Below are 20340 nucleotides of genomic sequence, written 5' to 3' on the forward strand. Positions count from 1 at the left end.
TTTTGTATGTGTGTGTTGAAAAAAATTTCAGACTTAAAGGACAGTTGCAGGAGTGTGAATTCCCACATGCCCTTTGTCTGGGTTGACCAATTGTTAACATTTTGCTACATTCACTTTTGGAGAAGGAAATAGCAATCTACTACAGTATTCTTCTAAAGGAGATCAACCCTGGATGTTCATTGGAGGGACTGATGCTAAAGCTGAAACTGCAATACTTTGGCCACCTCATGCGACGAGTTGACTCACTGGAAAAGACTGTGATGCTGGGAAAGATTGGGGGCGGGAGGAGAAGGGGACGACGGAGAATGAGATGGCTGGATGGCATCACCGACTCTGTGGACATGAATTTGAGTGTACTCCGGGGGTTGGTGATGGACAGGGAGGCCTGGCGTGCTGTGATTCATGGGGTCGCGGAGAGTCGGACACGACTGAGCGACTGAACTGAACTGAACTGAACAGTATTCTTGCCTTGAGAATCCTATGGACAGAGGAGTCCATGGGGTCACAAAGAAGCGGACACGACTGAGTGACTAACACACACACACATATTCACTTTACCACCCTCTACGTAGTGTCACTATTCTATTTTTGCTCAACAGTTTAAGGATAGGTTGCCCACATCTGGGACCTTAACTCCTAAATACGTTAGTATGTATTTCCTAAAACCAGACATTCTTTTACATAATCATAGTACATATAATTAAATTCAGGAAGTTTTAACAATGGCACAATAGTAGTACCTAATATATAGTCTATATTACAATTTTTCTAGTCATTCCTAAAATGTCACTTGTGTTGACTTTTCCCCCCAAACACAATATTATGCACTGCCATTAGTTGACATGCCAGTTTTATTGCTTTGGAACATGTTTTACTTCTGTTCAGAATTAGAGTGTGGTTTTTCAACTCATCTCCTACAAGCTCTGTTGAAGTAAAAAAAAATGATTTTGGGGACTTCAAGGTGGCTGCTTGCTAAAAAACCAAAGTGCACAGGTAAGAGGATCTTCTTTGTTTTTAATTTTGAAAAATTTGGCTGGGTTTTGGTGTCTTGACTCAGCAGAGTCTATAATGCAGCAAGGCTTGGTAAGCATTAAAGAGGGTACTGAAGCTTTCCTTTATTTCATAATCCCGATTGTTTTTCTAGAAACCATCAATAGCCTCTAAATGACTGACTCAATTTTTGGATCCTATTCTCATGACTAAGCAAATGTTTGATTTGAAACCAGCCCAGTATAAATGTCTCTGTGCCTGTAACTCTCTAGCCATTCCTGGATTTCAGCACTGGGGAAACCAATCTATGCACCAAACATGTCTAAAGCTGGAACCAAAGTAAGTAAATGGTGACGCTGATTTCTAGCCTACCCACTTTCTTTTCACCTAATGATACATTGAAAGAAACATTTTTGCTTCTTCACCTGGAGGTGAGTGTGATAGTTAGAAGGCTGGGATGATTGAAGGAAAGATGAAGGAATGCTTACTATATTCTCAATTCCAGCAATTACCAAATAATTTATTAAGGGTTTTATCTTCATGTGTGGTGCTATGTTGAATACTGTAAGGTAGGTAATGTGTAAGTATCATCATGATTTCTGCCTTCTAGCAGCTGATCTTTGAATTTCCACAGGAATAAGATGTGCAGATAAGAGGATTATGTGGAGTAGAAAACTTTCATTATTCAATTAAAATTTTGTCTTGTGAAATTTAGCCTCAACCATTAATATTCTGAGTGGCTAAAGTGGGTGGACCAATCAGATGAATTAAATTCTACATCTCCCCTTCATTCAGCAGCTTCTCTTATCCTGTTCCCTAAATAAATTGCTGACTTGGATCAGGAAAATTGCCTGTAAAATATTTGATTCGTAATTGTTGGACTGGAAACTGATTCTCTTTGGGAATGAGGGAATATATCTTCTCTTTTTAATTCTTCCCTGACTATAGGTTTAAAGCAAAGTCTCTGGTGCCTGGTTCTCCCCTCAATGTTTTACTTTGAAAATGTTCAAACCCATTGAATCTTAATAAGAAAGAAATGGTGAAAGAATACTTGTTTGTCCTTTACTTAAATTTCCAGTTGTTTACATTTTGCCATATCTAGTTTCTCTCCGTGTCTCTCTTTTTACTAAACCATATGAAAATAAATAGCAGACTTCATTATACTTTGCCTTAATTTTTTAGGCATATCCTAAAAACAAGGGCATTCCCTGTATAAACATAATATCCTTAGCAAAACATAATACCTAATATTCAGACTATATTCACATTTTCTTTAAATGCTCCCCGCAAAAATGCTTCATAGCTGGCTGATATGGGATCAGTCAAGGACCATACATTTCATTTGGTTGTCAAGTTTCTTTAACATTTTTTAGCCTCTTTAATATAGAACAGTCCCCCCTATTTTTATTGTTGTTCTTTGAGGCAGTGACATTTTTCAAACTCCAAACCCAGATATCTTATAAAAAGTTCTGAAATCTGAATCTTTCTAATTGTTTTCTCATGTTTAGATTTAGACTACCACCTTGGCATGAAAGCTACATAGGCAGTGTCAGGCACTTCCCATTGTATCTTTTCAGGAGGCACCTGTTAACTTGTTCCATAATTGGTTAGTGCCTGAGATTTTTGAAAAATATGCAATGAAAATCCACTAAAAATAATCTGAAGTCTTTATCTGCATGCGTGGAAGGAAGGCTGTTAAAGAGTAACTCCCAGTTTCAGTGATTTCCAGCGCGGGAGTACTCTTATCCTTGTAGCTGGTTTATTCACTTAGTTAAAACTTACTTGCTGGGTCAAAGGCGATAGTAATTTATCTCACTCTTAGTGCTTCTTCCTTTCTCACTATCTTGCTAGCAGTTTAATCAGAGGAGTTATGGGCTGGGCAAAAGCAATTTTTCTAAGTTTGGTTTTGTCATCTGTAGAATACTCAAGACATTTTCACCTTTTCTGTATTGGATTAGTAGGCTTTTTTTTTTTTAATTGACAATTGGAGGGATTTTGTAATAACTTTTAGGAAAATCTGCACATTTCTTCGAAGAAGGCAATGGCACCCCACTCCAGTACTCTTGCCTGGAAAATCCCATGGATGGAGGAGCCTGGTAGGCTGCGGTCCATGGGGTCGCTAAGAGTTGGACATGACTGAGCGACTTCACTTTCACTTTTCACCTTCATGCATTGGAGAAGGAAATGGCAACCCACTCCAGTGTTCTTGCCTGGAGAATCCCAGGGGCGGGGAAGCCTGGTGGGCTGACGTCTATGGGGTCGCACAGAGTCGGACACGACTGAAGTGACTTAGCAGCAGCAGCACATTTCTTAGCCTTCTCAACATCTTTTTTTGTCCAGCCTCCCAGCTTACTATAAAGCGGATTTCATGGTCTTTCTACAAACTGAAATTGAGTAGATGTGCACCATTCTCTCGGAGAAGGCAATGGCAAGCCACTCCAGTACTCTTGCCTAGAAAATCGCATGGAGAGAGGAGCCTGGTAGGCTGCAGTCCACGGGGTTGCTACTAGTCGGACACGACTGAGCGACTTCACTTTCACTTTTTACTTTCACACATTGGAGAAGGAAATGGCAACCCACTCCAGTGTTCTTGCGGAGAATCCCAGGGACGGCGGAGCCTGGTCGGCTGCCGTCTATGGGGTCCCACAGAATCGGACACGACTGAAGCGACTTAGCAGCAGCAGCAGCACCATTCTTTGGGTCCTAAGATTCGGAAGGTCTCCAGCTAAAAGAACAGCTTGGCCCTGGAGCTCAGTGATGGGACTATGGCAATGCTAGTGCTTTGTTCAGCCTTGGGGTGGTTGGCTGGTCTGCTGGCAAGGTGGACAGCAAGCACAAAGTTATACAGATTTCTACTGTTCATATACTGAAGTCAGTCAGGTAAGTGTGCAGAAGGTAGTAAGTGTGAGAATAAGGAAGAAAGAAGATGTTAATTTCCCGTGGCATATCCCTTGTAGAACATCTTACTTGGTGACTAGTTGGCCCAAAACCAAAGGTCAGTTGAATTAAGGAGTTTAGAATCTATCCATTCTTAGAGAGGTTACCTTGATATTCCTAAAGATCTCACCACAAGTTTTGGGAAAATCCTGTCAGATTCAGGATCAGTCTTGCTCCATTTCTAAGAGTAAGTGGCGTATGTTGAACAGAGCTAGCTGGGCAGGTAGGACGACAGCAGAGGGAGATGAAGTAACCACTGACTACTCGCCAGAACCAACTTGTAACTAGCTAGTGACCTTAGCAAGTCATTTAACTTCTTTATCTGTCACTGATGTAGAAAAAGTTTATTGGCAGTCATGAGGCAGCTATTAAAATTGCTTTATTGGCACTGTGGCATCAGACCCTCAGAACAACTCTGCAGTGGACAGTGTTACCTAGATTTAACTAGTGGTGTTGCAATTTTGTTTTCTCATCTGTAAACTGGGGTACCACATATCTCTAAACCTGTCTTATGCTAAAATGGAAAAGGGAGCAGGAAGAGGTGAATGTGGGAAGGGGGCAAAGGGGGTGGAGTATATGATTTAGGGGTGGGAAGGGTAAGGAAGCTTTTAGGGAACAGGAAAGAGAAGAGAGAAACGGAAAGGCAGGGAGGGGAAAGTTTACAGTGGAAGGAAAAGCTATTAGTAGATTACCATCTAGAAAGACACCTGGGGTAGAAAAGAACGCGGTGTTACGCCCAGCTGCAAGTCATTCTTGGTTTCTTCCTCCCCTTCACTCCCTGCGTCTGACTAGTCACCAGATCCTGATCTCTTGTGACTGTTTGCTCAGTGTCATTCGTGATGCTATTGCCTTTGGTTGGTCCTCAGCAGCTCTCAACTCCACCAATAGCAGTCAGCTATTTCTAGGCACAAGCCACCACATTATTCTAGCATGGCTTCTGGGTCACTTCTGGGTTTATTTCCTAACTCTTCACCATGTGCTCAGTCTGCACCAGGCTTAGTGAACTACTTGTCCCTACTCTGGTGGGCCATGTTCCTTCATTCCTTTATTTCTTTAAACGAGCTGTCCTTTTCCCTCTGCCTCTAGAAAACCCCTCCTTATCCTTCAGTCCTCACCCCAGAGATCCTCTCTTCAAAAGTCCTCTCCAGACTCTTAACTGGCTCTGCTGCTGTCATCTAAAATGGCTGACCTGGTTTTTCCTCCTTCTAAACTGATAAAGCACGTTAGCCACAAGGTGGCGGCACAACATCAGGGAATGACACCTGTGATTTCAGTTGGAGTTATAACCTGGCAATGATCATGGGTGTGGAATTATAGAATAAGAAGGGACAAACTTTGTGGTCCATTTGGTCTAGTGGTTTTCAGAAACTGCGTCATGAAGCCCTGGGACTTCCTGGGAACTTGACTGCCTAGTTCAAAGAGAGAAGTTTTATTTTACAGCCAGGGTTTCAACTCCAGTCCAATCCTTTTATTTGACCAATGAGAAGCTGCAGCCTGGAGCGATGGCTTGATTAAAATAGCAGGGCTGATTGGAGAGCTGCAGCTCTCCAGCCAGGCGTAGTATTTCCCTGTTTCCCAGGGCTGCATATTTCCCAGTACTGTCACAGGCTTGGAGGTTTACCCTGAAGATTGCGGTGCAACTTGGTAAGAGCTTGCAGCAAAGGACATTCTTGCCTTGTCATTTTGTTACTTTGCAAATGACTATTGGCAACACAATAATAGCACAGAACATATATCTTCATGTATATTCTATATTATCTAAAGTTCTTAAGCTAAATTTATGTTTTATCTTTCTTTATATATTTCTTCCATATCATCTAAAATGAATTTCTGTATTTGGAACTCACTCATCTTCCTCCAGCCTTTGTTGAGGGTTTTGTCCAGTTCTGGGCATAGGAATCCATAGCTTACATAAGGCTTGATCCTTGCCCTTGAAAGACGTCTCGGTGGGAAAGGCATATGCAAAAGTGAAAAATGTATTACATAATGTGGTAAATACAGTGAGGAAGAAGCCATGAACTTGAGTCTGAAAATGATGGCTTATAGTAGAGCACTCTTGTTTGGCCTCATCTTAAGCCCTCATAAAGTCCTCATTCCTGTTGCTGACAACTAAAGTTGTCTGCCAGAAGGCAAATGTGAGGTACAGTAGAACTATATATTTCTCTCCTCAAAATGGAGGGAAAAGGAATTCTTAAAGTGGGAAATGTGCCCTTAATTTTCATTTTTCTGAAAGCGCAGCCACCTCACCCCTCAGTTCTTCGCTCTGTTTGCCCTGTACTCCAGATTACTTTCTTTGAAGACAAAAACTTTCAAGGCCGCCACTATGACAGCGATTGTGACTGTGCGGATTTCCACATGTACCTGAGCCGCTGCAACTCCATCAGAGTGGAAGGAGGCACCTGGGCTGTGTATGAGAGGCCCAATTTTGCTGGGTACATGTACATCCTACCCCGGGGCGAGTATCCCGAGTACCAGCACTGGATGGGCCTCAACGACCGCCTCAGCTCCTGCAGGGCTGTTCACCTGGTGAGTCTGGAGGTGGTGGACTGTCTCTCTCCTTCCCCTTCCACCCCTTTAGGCTTTTATGTAAAGGAGTTTTCTTAAGGTTTTCCTACCTCTTAATGGGTGTTGTCTCTTGTTGGCTATTGAGGCTTCAGTCAAATGTTAGATCAGTTCATATAAGACTACACGATTTATTTCTGCTTTCTTTACCCCTTATATATTTTAAGGAATAACATTTTCCTTATTGAATGTTAGCAGTTTTAGTCAGTACACAGTGGGGATAGGAGTTCAGATCATCTTGCTTTCAAGATGGTGGGCCCTGAACTGCTCTCTTCTCTGAGTTCCTAGCCTGCTGTTGATTTCCATAACAGTTGCTGTTCTTTTCCCCTTGTTTTCTGTTTTTGTTTTTTTTTTCTTCAGTCTAGTGGAGGCCAGTATAAGATTCAGATCTTTGAGAAAGGGGATTTTAATGGTCAGATGTATGAGACCACGGAAGACTGCCCTTCCATCATGGAGCAGTTCCACATGCGGGAGGTCCACTCCTGTAAGGTGCTGGAGGGCGCCTGGATCTTCTATGAGCTGCCCAACTACCGCGGCAGGCAGTACCTGCTGGACAAGAAGGAGTACCGGAAGCCCATCGACTGGGGTGCAGCTTCCCCAGCTGTCCAGTCTTTCCGCCGCATTGTGGAGTGATGATACAGATGCGGCCAAACGCTGGCTGGTCTTGTCATCCAAATAAGCATTATAAATAAAACAATTGGCATGCATTCCGCTGTTTACTGTGACGCCTCTCCTTAAACACCTCAAACAGGGACCAGTCAAGTAGTGCCCACCACAGCACACAGTTACACAAAGCAACTCACCCTTCAGGTTACCCTTCTGTATCTTTGTGCCAAACAAAATAGGATTGCATTAAAAGGATAGAAAATCATACTGCCACATGGTGGCCCTTGTTGCTTAAGGTCTCTCAGGTACAATCATCATAGCTGCCATTTATTGTGTGCCTTCATTTTCCCATTTCTCTTCACAATAGCCCTGTAAGCGGGGAGAGGGGAGGCCGTGTCTATTTGCATTTCACAGATAAATAAATTGAGGCCTAGAGAAGTTCAGAAGTTGCCCAAATTTACCATCTGGTGAATGGAGGAACCTGGATTTGGTACAGGACATTTATATTTCCAAAGCCCTTGTCCTTTTTATTTCTAACTCTTTCATTCAACACATTGGCTGGGGATCTCTGTGCATAATGTAAGACCATGAGAAATTGAAAAGATAGGAAAAAAAGTTCTGCTTGAAGAGCCAGCACACCTATCAAAAATAGCCAGTGAAAACAGGGCTGTTACTTGAAAATAATAGAACTCTGTGTGCGTGTGTGTGTGTGAGTCAGTTGTGTCTAACTCTGCGACCCCATGGACAATAGCCCACCAGACTCCTCTTGGCCATGGCAAGAATACTGGAGTGAGTTGCCATTCCCTTCTCCAGGGGATCTTCCTGACCCAGGGATGAAACCTACATCTCCTGATGGCTCCTGCATTGGCAGGCAGGTTCTTTACCACTGAGCCGCTTGGGAAGCCTTGTGTGGTAATTCTCTCAAAAGTTATTCATTTTGTTAACTTCCCCTGGCTTTTGTCATTTTGTCTGTTTTGAGTGGGGGGTTTTGATAAACCGGAGTAGAGGAATGGGAGGATGAGCACCGAGCTGCAGAGAGCTCTGGGTCTCCCAGCCTGAAGCTAACTTTTCTGATCTCCAAAACCAGCTAGCTGAACCAAATGCTCGCTCAGGTCCTGTCAAACATCAACGTTCTCTTGAGGCTGAGGACTAGCTGTTGACTAAGGACCACTGACACTCATTTTTAGAGGCACACTTTCAGGAAGTGGTTCAGAGATACTGCTCCTCCTTTTCTGCCCGGGAAACTGGGATGGTGGTAACAGTGAGTTAGGGCCAGTCTCTCCTCTCATATCAATTGCTGCCACGTTCCATTCCATGGTGAGTCGACCACAGTCTGTTCAAAACAGCCAGAATAGCAGCTCTGGCAGCAGGATAGGAAAACAAGTGTCAGGATGACTAACCACAGCCTCAGAGAAGCAGAAGATGGCTTTTGACAGATGAAACTGAATCATCATTTCTAGATGTTAGATGCCTTTTGGTTCATGCCCTAATCCAGAAAGCAATTGCAACCATTCTCCCCAGCTGTAGAGACATCAATCAACTTGCAATTAAAAGGAATTTTACTAGCAATTGATATTAGAGGTCAAGAGCACTTTACATTCTTATCAATCAATCTCAGTTCTGGTACAATATTTTGGCATTCGAGTGAGAAGCTAGTGTCTCCCTTCCCCCCAGCCACCCGCCCACCACCACCTGCCCCAGTTCAAGCACACCCAGAAGAGCACCAATATTATTTAGAATTATTATCTCTCTCTACCTTTTATTATTTTGTTGCTCAGAAATGGGGGATTTCAAGAAAACTGGGCAAAAGCATCCTTAGACTATTTCAGCTCTGCTTCCATCCTGAACATTCCTCAGTGACAATTCCTTTCCTCACGGAAGAGTCAGAAATGGATTCCAATCCTTCCACTGGCACGTGTTAACTCTAAGTCACACAGTCTAATATGCATAACCTCAATTTCCTTATTTGTAAGATATAACAGTTTGTGGGCATTAAAATGAGATAATATATGGAAAATGTGTAGCATCCATTATTTATAGTAGCTGTATTCTATAAAGAGTGTGAACACTGAATAGCAAACACTGAACTACTTTTTCCTAAAGGAAATATAGGGTTGGGTTCCTGTGAGCCTCTGGTCACAACATTCTTGTCAATTAATCAATATATAACCTTTTAAAATATGTGTTTCTTGTAATATACATTATTGATTGATTATTTTCTCTGTAAGGCACATCAAAGCTTTCTTATGCTTGGGAACACTGCCTTAGCACTGCCTTTGGGGTGGTTCTGTACAGCAAAATCATGAACCAAGAAGGAAATAATGCAAAAACATAGAAACACTGCAAAAAGAATTCCTGTTTACAAGAGCTGAAACAAGAAGGCAGAGCGTTTATTCCATCTCAACTGGGAATGTGCACACTGGGTGACAAATTTTTCACTGCTGTGTTGATGTCTGAGAATGACCTCAAAAGCACTGTGAGCAGTGATTTGGGGATTACACATGCACTGAAGTGAGTGGGCAAATTCACAAGTACAGAATCTGTGAATGACGAAGATCGAGTACACTTCCCAACTTGGTGCTTGACCTGACTCCTTTCCCCAGGACAGTAAGTATTAGACCTCTGTTGTCAAGTTGCTCTGTTTCCTGGGCTTTGTTATTTTACTTGTTTAGCTTTTTCATAACTCTAATACCCCAGTTGTTTTCAGAAATGCATCTCGGCATTTTGGCAGGTGCTTCCTAGTTAGGAAGAAACATATCAGAATCATCCGACCCATCCTGTTGCCTTGAAAAAGAGCCACCTTCCACAGGGGTCTGGCTGTCCCTTAGTTCTCACACCCACCGCCTCCTGGTTCTGAGTCTCACCAGTCCCCAGGGCCAGCAGGGTCATCCAGAGAGCTCTCACACGCACACACACACACACACATTCTGTTTTCTCTTCCTCCTCAATCTGTCTTATATGGGGTCTCTTAGGCAATAGAGAACAGTGAATCACCAAGCTTTCTTTTCAGCCCTTTGCCTGACTAGCCCTTAGTATCCGGAGAGAAGGATCCCTTTTATGCAGGGAAACCACTGTGTCCACTGGCACCTCCTCCCTGTGCCCTTCACGCAAGCCTCAAACTTCAAAATCAGAGACCTGTGTACCTGGAGGGGCTGGGGGCCTTGCTGTACGCTATAACAGTGGGAGAGATAGGCTTATTAACCCCAGTTTACAGGCAAGGAACTCGGGCTCAGCGAGGATGAACTACTTGTCCAAGGGTACTGGTTTCCAAGTTCCGGTTCTTTCCACTGTACCATGCAACTTCTGCCTCTCAACCTTCACAACATAGAACCAGGGTACCTTTTCAGTCATAACATGAGCTACTTCTTTTTAAATAGCTTTATAGAGATATAATCCACACACCATACAATTCACCTGTTGAAAATGTGTAACTCAATGGTTTTTAGTGTATTCACAGCCATAAGCAACCATCTCCACAGTCAATTTTAGAGCATTTTTGTCACCTCAGAAAGAAACCTGCACTCTTTAGGGATCACTGCCATTGCCCACCGCCCCCGCCCCAGCAATCACTAATCTGCTGTCTCTATGTATTTGCCTATTCTGGACATTTTACAAAAATGAACTCATATAATAAATGATCTTTTGTGACTGATTTCTCTCCCTTAACCAAATGTTTTCAGAATTCATCATGTTGTATCATGCTTCATTCTTTTTAGGACCAAATAATATTCCATTGTGTGGCTATCCCACACTTTGTTGATCCATTCACCAGCTGATGAACATTTGAATCCTGTTGCTATAAACATTCCTGCACAAATTTTTATGTAGACACATAGTTTCATTTTGCCTGAGTATACAGGCAGCAGGGCAAATAGCTCAGAGAGCCTAAGCTATTTCTTCTTAAATGCTGGAAGCCTTTGGGGACTTGAAGCCACACAGACCTCGGTTCAAAACTCTCCTACTTTCTAGCTATAGGATTTCAGGCAAAAACAAATCTCTTAGTCTCTGTTTTCTTGAATGTAAAATAGAGATAATTACACTCACTTCCCAGGGGTTCTGCTGGCACTAGAAGTGATAATAAAGGGAAATTCTCAATTCAGTGAATGATCCAAAAGAGCAGGTACTCAGGAAGGGCAGTTATTCTAAAATCCTCCCAAATATGAAATCCCTGCAGGAGCAGAGGTAAGAAGAGTGGTTGGTGTTGAAAAAGATGGAGCCCGTGGGCTGGTGGCCTCTCAGTCCCTCCCCACTTTAATAATCAGTGACTAGGTATCCATGAGTGTCTACAAGATGGTGTCTGCTGAACAGGTAGAGAGGAGGGAGTAAGGTAGAGGGAAGCTGTGGGGGGATTACAGGAGAGCAGAGAACGCCTGCCCTTGAGGGCAGCAGCTACTTGCACAGAAAGGGGAAGGTGATCTCTCTCACTGCGTTTCCTCCAGGCCTTGTGATGCCCCCTGGGTTTTCTCTTACCTCTGTAAACCATCTCATTTCCTTTCTCTTTGCTGAAATGGCTTCCTGTTTCCCTAGCACCCCAGTGGCGCTTTGTGAGTCAGCAGCCTCCGGGGCTCTGACTGGTTGAATGGTTCTGGAATTGATGAGCTCCAAGGGAAAGCCTGCCAGCACTTTGTCCCCTGGGAGGGCACTGGGCAGAGATTTGTTCCCATTGTTCATGCCCCACCTCCCTGAACAGGCCACATTAGCCTGTGCACTGACCCGTGGGCCTGGACAATGGGGGTCTGTCTGGGGTGCTGACCTCCGCGCTTCTCAGCACACACCGCGTGCTGCGCGGAGCTCAGGGGAACTTGATGACCCTGACTAGGCTAGTCCTGCAGGGTCCAACACTCGGGACGGCAAGAGAAATCTTTAGACTGTGTGTTCCGGTGAGCTGGGGAGGGGCAGGGGGCTTCCTGCAGGTTGGTTATAAACTAGAAACAAAAGCATCTCCACCACTAACAAGCTTTGGAGGCCTCCTCCAAAAGCAGGAGTCTTTGCCGTGGAGAGGGAGCTGGCTGTGTCTCAGGCTCAGAGTCATATAGGTGCTATATAGGTGCTGTTGATAGGGCCCTTTCATATGCAGCTCCACATGTACCCCTCATCAGGGTTATGAGAAAAAAAGACAGTATGAGTATTCCCACTTGACATGTGAATACACTGAGTCACTGAAGGACTATGTGACTGTTCAGTTCAGTTCAGTTCAGTCGCTCAGTTGTGTCCGACTCTTTGTGACCCTGTGAATCACAGCACGCCAGGCCTCCCCGTCCATCATCAACTCCCGGAGTTCACTCAAACTCATGTCCATCGAGTCGGTGATGCCATCCAGCCATCTCATTCTCTGTCGTCCCCTTCTCCTCCCGCCCCCAATCCCTCCCAGCATCAGAGTCTTTTCCAGTGAGTCAACTTGTCACATGAGGTGGCCAAAGTATTGGAGTTTCAGCTTCAGAATCAGTCCTTCCAATGAACACCCAGGATTGATCTCCTTTAGAATGGACTGGTTGGATCTGTAGGGGTCATTATAGACCTCTTGGGTCCCCATGGCCCTTTGGTATAACAGGTGCTCATGCCAAAAGTCTATCCCATGATATGACAACTTTGTAAAGATCATCATAAGAAGGATGCATACTTTCAGAGTAGGTGGCTTCTGTGATTGAGTGAAACCCAGGTGAGCACAGGACTGCTGGGCCGGGGAGGGATATGCGAGTGTCAGTGAGCATGCCTCAGAAAGACACATAGAGATGCTTTCTGTTTAGGCCTTGTTTTGTGTTATCTTCTTCCTTTCTGCCTTTCATTTTTCTGGTTTCTGATTGGGCCCTGCCACAAGAAGACAATCTGACAGATCTCTCAAGCAAAGTGGAGGTTTGATGGGTTATCGTTCAGGCTTATCCTTTTAAGCAAATCCAGTTCATGAAGTTTCAAATGTGCAAAACAAGTAAATTAGGGGGAGAATATTAACTTTAAAGTTGCTACTTACAGGAGTCTTTTTAAAGTTTACATTTAAAATTTCAGCAGAATGCAATGCTCATGGAAGGCTTACTATCAAAGAATTGTGTGTTGAGTGAGAATCTATCACGTGGTAGAAGCTGAGGTTCCCAAACTTATCAAAGGAGATGCTCTGAGTCTGTAACAGTCTCTTCCTGTTCTCACACCCTGAAAAGATGACCCTTTCTCTGCCTTGGGGCCCACACTTTAGAGTGTTCTGTGTGCTGTGTGTACTAAGTCGTTTCAGCTGTGTCCGATCCTGTGTGACCCCATGGACTGTAGCCTACCAGGTTCCTCTGTCCATGGAATTCTCCAGGCAAAAATAGTGGAGTGGGTTGCTGTGCCTGTCTCCAAGGGATCTTCCTGACCCAGGGATCGAACCTGCGTCTCTTATGTCTCCTGCATTGGCAGGAGGGATCTTTACCACTAGCACCACCTGGGAAGCCCCAGAAGGATCCTACACATCACAAACTCCAAAATACAAACTGTTTTCTGCATTTCTGTCTATATCTCTGTCTCTGTCTGTCTTTCTCTGGTTTGGTAATCAATTGGAAAATGGTAATTACAGGAGAGGGTCACTTAGGCTGAAATGGATCCGCTAGACCAGGGAAGAGGGAGAAAATCACAGTCTCTGTTCTAGGAAACCAGAGAAACGGGGTCTGATTCATGTTTTCATTTAGTTGTTTGGGAAGGGTAGCTTTATTAAGGGCTTCCCTTGTGGCTCAGATGGTAAAGAATCTGCCTGCAATGCGGGAGATGCAGATTTGATCCCTGAGTCAGGAAGGCCCCCCTGGAGAAAGGAATGGTTACCCACTCCATTATTCCCGCCTGGAGAGATGGTTAGATAGCATCACTGATGCAAAGGACAAGAATTTGAGCAAGCTCCAGGAGATGGTGACGGACAGGGTAGCCTGGTACGCTGCAGTCCATGGAGTCGCAGAGAGCACAGAGTCGGACATGACTTAGAAACAACACGCTTCATTAAATTCCCCCTTGTAAAGTATTTGGCTTGATGAGTTTTGATAAGTGTCTACAGTTGTGTAACCACCTGCACAATCAAGATCTAGACCACTTTCATCACCCAGTCAAATTCCCCTCGGCCCCTTGCAGCCATTCCTCTCCACCCTTCTTGCTCTGGAACCACTGATCTGTCTTGTCTCCCCATAGCCCCCCTTCTAGAATGTCATGAAGGTGGATCATGCAGCCTGGAGCCTTCGGAGCCTGGATTCTTCTCAGCATGTTGCTTCTGAGATATATCTGACTTGCTGGATATTAGTAGTCTATTTTTTAAGTTGCTGAGCGGAGTTCTACTGTATGGATGTGCCACACTTTGCTTTATCACTTACCAGCTGAAGGAAATTGAGTTGCTTCCAGAAGGCCTGCTTTGTTGACAGCCACTTCCTATCACACAAAGAAGGCATTTAGCCAAAGCAGTTTCTATAACTCTTTCTCTTCTCTGTACTCGGGTGATGTGGTTCAGGGAGGTACTTAGAATTGCCTGGAATTCCTGGTTTGGCAAAATGACACTCAGACTCAGAGAGAGGAACCTGCTTAACTCAGCTTCCTGGGGACCTTGATTAGGCCTGTCCCTATCGGTTCTGAGGGTCTAGTCACCAGCTGGTAGTCCTGGGCCAGGTCCAGCTAACGCCCTATCCCGGATCACAGGCTCACAGGTGGCCAGGCTGACCCAGCGGGGAGCTCACCACTTTTAGTCTCTGGGACGCAAGGGTGGTGCTGGGGAATAGGTTGCGAGGTCCCACTGGGAAGGCAGCCCCGTTGAGGGAGTAGCTCTGTTCAGTGTCTCCATGTTTAGCCATCTGGGTGTATGGACCTCCATTTACACTCTTGCTCTAGGCCTGCTCCTGCTGGTAGCTGGGGAGGCCAGCCTGGGGCCTCCTCATCAGCAAATGTTGCCTCTGCACTGGTGGCCCTCTAGTGGCACAGAGGACACAATTCTGTGTCTAAAAGCACCTGCTCTGCCCCTAGAGCATAGCTCCTGTGCAGGGAGGATCTTACCTCATTGTTCCATCTGGTGCCCTGACTGACGGCAGCTGTCCGGCCAGGAGAAAACAACCCGTGCTTGGCAGTCCTCCCCGGAGTCCTGATCAGCTGCCTCGCTCACCCCCCACAGCAGCTGTTTCCTTCTCACCACCCTCCAGGCTCCCCACACACCCGGTCTCTCCAGATACCTCCACCTCCTACTCGGTGGGAACAAGAAAGACCGCGGGGCCAGGCTTCCTCAGCCCCCTCCCTGCTCCCCACAGGTCTCTTCCTGTCTCCACAACATCAGGGGTCCCTGACATTTTGTTCTGGTCAAGGGTGCATTCACCTTCCTCTCTCTCCACATAAAGACTCCCGCGTCTATGTCTCCTGAGCCACAGGCTCCAGCTCTCATCGTGTCCTTGTCTCCTTCCATTTCTGCTCGATCACAAATCCTAACTTCCGTGGATTCCTCCAAGGCTCCCCTTCTGACCCTCCCCCCCCACACGCACACTTGTGTCTCTGCTCATCCTCCCCTCTCCCCACCCCAGGCCTCCAGGCTTCTCTCACTCCTCGCCCATCCATCAGCCTGCCTGTGTTCAGAGTGTTCTTTCAAAACCTCAGTTGTGATTGTGTCACTTCCTTGAGTTAAACCCTTCTAGTGAATTTCTCGGGTTTGGAGTGTTCTGAACAAAATCCAGACTTCCCAGGCCGTGGCCCACATCCCCCATGAGTCAGCACCCTGTGCCACGGGCCTGGGGTGCTATTGTGCAGTGACTGTGCAGGGCCATCCAGCCAAGCGGAGAAAGGGGCTTGGGGAAACCCCAGGCCCACAGTGGGGCTCATAGGCCTCATCTCTTTCCACTCCCCCAGGCTCCCTCACCCCCACCTGCAACCCCCAGCACTCATGGTGAATCCTTCAAAGGCAGCCTGCTGTTTCCCGCCAGGAATCGCCCTCCCTACCTTTCCCAGGTAAGTCTCCCCTCATCCTTGCTCTCAGCTCAGACGTTTCCTGGGGTAGGGCTATGGTGTGGGAACGAGCTGGGGGTGGGGAGGGTCTCCTCTGCTGCCATCACCTCTTCCCGTTTGGTTACATGCTCTCATCTGAGCTCCTGCAGCTCTCCACCCTCACCACTACCCCAGGCCTCTGTATCCCCAGTCACGTTGTTTCTCCTCATTTCTCTCCTCCTTAGACCGTGAACTCCTTGAGGTTGGAGGCTGGATCTTGTCCATATATCACCAGGGTGGATGTCTGTTGTTACATGGACATTTATTGTGCACCTACTATGTGTCAGGTGTTTTGTGTACATTGCCAGTACTGCTGGGCTAGGAAGAAAGATTTCTCCTGAAGACCTCAACTTAGGCATAATTTACCAAACATAACAGCAGCGACGTTCAAAGCCATCTTTGGACAACAGAAAGACTCCTCACCCTCCGAGTTTTATTGTATCCTAATGGAAATTTTAATTGCAGGTATGCATGCTAAGTTGCTTCAGTCGTGTCCTACTCTTTGCCACCCTAAGGGCTGTAGCCCGCCAGGCTCCTCTGTCCATGGGATTCTCCAGGAAAGAATACTAGAGTCGGTTGCCATGCTCTCCCCCAGGGGATTTTCCCAACCCAGGGATCCAACCCGCATTTCTTATGTCTCCTGCATTGGCAGGCAGGTTCTTTACCACTAGTATCACATGGGAAGCCCCTTTATGAGCAGGGATGAGTTAATAAACAGGAGGGGTTTGGTGAGCCATGGAATCCAAGAAAAGTCGAGTCTCAGGGGCAATGTTGGGTGAGTAGGTGAGAATGTCCTAGCGCTGACTTTGGAAGAGAAAGCCTGGGGGTACCTTCCTAAGGACAGAAGGTGGAGGAGCCGGGCTTTCGATGGCTGGGTTCTCTAGCTGACAGCTGTCAGACATGAGGCCTGCAGCTATCCTCATTTGAGTCTGTGTTTTTCAAAATCGACTCTGATTCTGACCTGGCTTCTAACTAATGTGACTGTTGGTTGGGCATAAGGGCTGAGAGTTCTGTGTCCTCCAGTTGTTATTACTCATAAATTACCGCCCCATCTTTATTGCACTGATACAAGTTGGTTTCCAGACTTACAATGCTGAAGGCCAAATCTTGCACCAGAACCTTACCAAAGTGATGAAAGGTATTCTGTGAATAAAACCTTAGGACACAGCAGCATTCCCTGGAGGTGACATGTCAGTGGAGTTATGTAGCTATGAATGAGAACTTTTTGAATTTAGACATGTGGCCAAGTATAATGGCTAACTGTAGGCTCTAGGGAGAGATGACACAGATTCAAATTCTGGTAAATTATTTACTCTTTCTGTGCCTCAATTTCCTCATCTGCTAAATGGGAATAGTGAAACTGCCCACCCAGCTGTCATTGTTTTCTCTACATCTTAAGCCTGTTCCACCATTGCTTTTTTCTACATCTTAAACCTGTTCCATCATTGCAGTGATTCTCAGCCAGAAATGCTAAATGAGAAGTTATGGATGAGCAAGCTAAAGCTCAGAGGGTTGAAGTAACTGTTCCAGGCTCACAGAGCCACAAGCAATGGAGCCCAGATTCAAACCCAGGCTGCCCGTTCCGTTTCTGTCCTACCCACTTCCTTACCAGACAAGACACCATAGCTTCCAGTTTTGAACCACAGATAGGGGCCCCGGGCCTCTGCTTGCACTGGTTCCACCTGCTGCTTTAATTGAGCACAGACCTGTCACTGCTGCTGGCAATGCCCTCTAGCAAAGGGAAGCCTCAGACAGACAGAGGTGGGTTTTCCAGATGTTTTTATCCTCTCAGTGGAGCTGTGGGCTGGCTTCTTTCAGGTGGACAGAATTTTTTTTTCCTGTCCTTATAAAAAAAAAATGGCATAGACTTCCCTGTTTCTAACTGGGGGAAAATGTTCATATTTTAATAAACTTAAATATGATAAAAAATTATCTAAAGTGATGACAGCATGTGATTCAAAGCCCCCAGGGTGCTGTTAGCAATTTGGCATTTCCAATTCTGATGGGAATACTAATGGCAGTCTAGAAGCAGCATCGTTATGATTAAGACATTGCAACTGTAGAAACTTAGAAGTGTGAACTGCAGCATAGGAACAAATGCCAGCATCCCACCAGAGCCAGGTGTGTATGTCAGTTTTGGTTGGCTCCCCCTTCGCAACTCAAGTTCTAGTTTCTTCACAAGGAACACCAAGAGGTTTCCTGGGATCAAAGACTATCTGAGCTGCTGAGGATGCTAGAGCATCTAGTCCATCGCCCTGCCTGGCAGAGGAGGAAACTGTGGGCCAGAGAGGATGCATCCCTTGCCCAAGGTCACCAAGTTCAACAGGGCACAGCTGGGAGTAAGATCCAGGTCTTTTTCCCCAGACCAGCAATCTCTGTCTTATACCACACCACCTCTGTATTGCCCTCTTTAAGCTCTGGTTTTTCCCTCTGTAAAACGGTGTTCTGGTCAGTTGGGGCTGCTGTAACAAATAACCATAGCCTGGGTAGCCTAAGTAGCAGACATTTATTTCTCACAGTTCTGGAAGCTGGGAAGTCCAAGGTCGAGGCATGGGCAGATTTTGGTGTCTGGTGAGAGCTTGCTTCCCGGGATGCAGATGGCTGTCTTGTGTCCTCACAGGCAGAGAGCAGAGAGGAAGTCTGCAATCCTGTTCCTGAGGGCTCTACCCTTACAACCTAATTTTGTGTTTTATAGTTTGTCCTGACAGATCATTTTAATAATATCTTAAGCCTTGACTCAATTGAAATCTAAGTAATTTGTATAAGCCACAGGTAATTAAACGTTTCTAGGTTGGGCTTCCCAGGTGGTGCTATTGGTAAAGAACCCATCTGCCAATGCAAGAGACATAAGAAATACAGATTGAATCCATGGGTCGGGAAGATTCCTTGGAGGAGGGCATGGCAACCTACTCCAGTATTCTTTCCGGGATAATCCCATGCACAGAGGAGCCTGGCAGGCTATGGTCCAAGGGTCGCAAACAGTGAGACACAAATGAAGTGACTTAGCTTGCAGATTTTAACAAGACTTTGTGTAATTCTTGGGAAAAGAACCTGGTGTCTTTGGAGACACACGGATGAGAAACTTTCTTTTTTTCAGTTATATATATAATGGTTATATATATATATATATATATATATATGATGGTCATTCTGACCAGTGTGAAGTGATAACTGATTGTGGTTATGATTTGCATTTCTCTAATGATTAGTGACTTGGAGCTTCTGTATGTCTTCTTTGGAGAAATGTCTACTTAGGTCTTCTGTCCATTTTTTGATTGGGTTGTTTTTTTGATACTGAACCCTCACAACCTAAATATAACCCAAAGGCCCTACCTTCAAATACCACCACATTGGAGATTAGGCTTCAATATAAGAATTTACAGGGGACACACAGATGTTCAGTCCAAAGCAAATGGAAATTTAAAATAATTCTTAGATTGCTGTGAGAATTAACTGGGATAGTTTCTGAGCGTTGCTTTGTAAATTGCAGGTACTATACGGGTGTGGGGAGGCAGTGGCGAGGAGCACATGTGTTTTAGAGACTGGCCTGGTTGGAACCCTTGCTTCCCACTTGCTTCTCTAAACCACAATTTCTATAAAATGGGGTGATCCCATCTTCTGCATAAAGCTGTTATTTATTTAATTTTTATAATTGACTTTTTTTTTTACCTTCAAAGATGCATGTTTTTCCCCCTTTTTAAGATGTTTTCATTGACTTTTTTTTCAGGTTAAAATTTATGAAGTATCTGAGAGACATTTTCTGTAGGCCAATGTTTTATTATTATTATTGTTGTGGCAAAAGTCACTTGATATGAAACATTATTTTAACCATGTTTAACTGCACAGTTCAGTGGCACTAAGGATATTCACATTGTTGTACAACTCTCACCTTCATCCATCTCTTGAATTTTTGACAGGGAGGCCTGGCATGCTGTGATTCATGGGGTCGCAAAGAGTCGGACATGACTGAGCGACTGAACTGAACTGAAGCTGAAATAAGATTTAAATGAGGTGTTTTATGTAAATGTATACTTCTCTGTCAAAATATTAACTACTAAATTATCCATCAAAGATAAAGGATATTAATTCTGTCTTTCATATGCTGCCCACCTTTCAAAGGGAGCCCTGAAATCAAACTTTTGGGAATATTCTTCTAGAAATAGAAGAAATGTTGATTGTAATAGGAATTGGCCCAAATTAAACAAAGAAAGCTTTTCCTTATCCAAGAGTGCCTACTGTTTCCAAAGGTGTCAGTAAAACCAGCTTAGCGGAGAACAGGCA

At 44.9% G+C, this 20340-nt stretch overlaps 1 protein-coding gene across 4 annotated transcripts; it reads left to right on the forward strand.

The window, feature by feature from the left end:
- Positions 1–1032: 1032 nt before the first annotated feature.
- On the forward strand, positions 1033–7286 carry CRYGS (crystallin gamma S). 4 transcript variants are annotated; one of them, XM_055408645.2, is made up of 3 exons: positions 1033–1329; positions 6211–6453; positions 6850–7286. In XM_055408645.2, the coding sequence occupies exons 1-3, from the start codon at positions 1309–1311 to the stop codon at positions 7120–7122; spliced, it is 537 nt and encodes a 178-aa protein (XP_055264620.1). In that variant the 5' UTR covers positions 1033–1308; the 3' UTR covers positions 7123–7286. The 4 variants fall into 4 exon arrangements, with proteins under 4 accessions (XP_055264620.1, XP_088694521.1, XP_055264629.1 ...); XM_088838395.1 differs by lacking the exon at positions 1033–1329 and adding an exon at positions 1418–3870 and having other exon boundaries at positions 6850–7282; XM_055408654.2 differs by lacking the exon at positions 1033–1329 and adding an exon at positions 1419–5571 and having other exon boundaries at positions 6850–7281.
- Positions 7287–20340: the final 13054 nt, after the last annotated feature.

This window comes from Moschus berezovskii, chromosome 1, assembly GCF_049115385.1.
Source record: "Moschus berezovskii isolate FMDL1 chromosome 1, NW_MosBer_1.0, whole genome shotgun sequence".
NCBI classification, from domain to species: domain Eukaryota; kingdom Metazoa; phylum Chordata; class Mammalia; order Artiodactyla; family Moschidae; genus Moschus; species Moschus berezovskii.

Coding starts and splice junctions, on each gene's coding strand:
- CRYGS (XM_055408636.2), top strand. CDS start 6,100: ATGGAGGGAAAAGGAATTCTTAAAGTGGGAAATGTGCCCTTAATTTTC. Junction 6,454..6,849: donor CCTGCAGGGCTGTTCACCTG/GTGAGTCTGGAG, acceptor TTTTTTCTTCAG/TCTAGTGGAGGCCAGTATAA.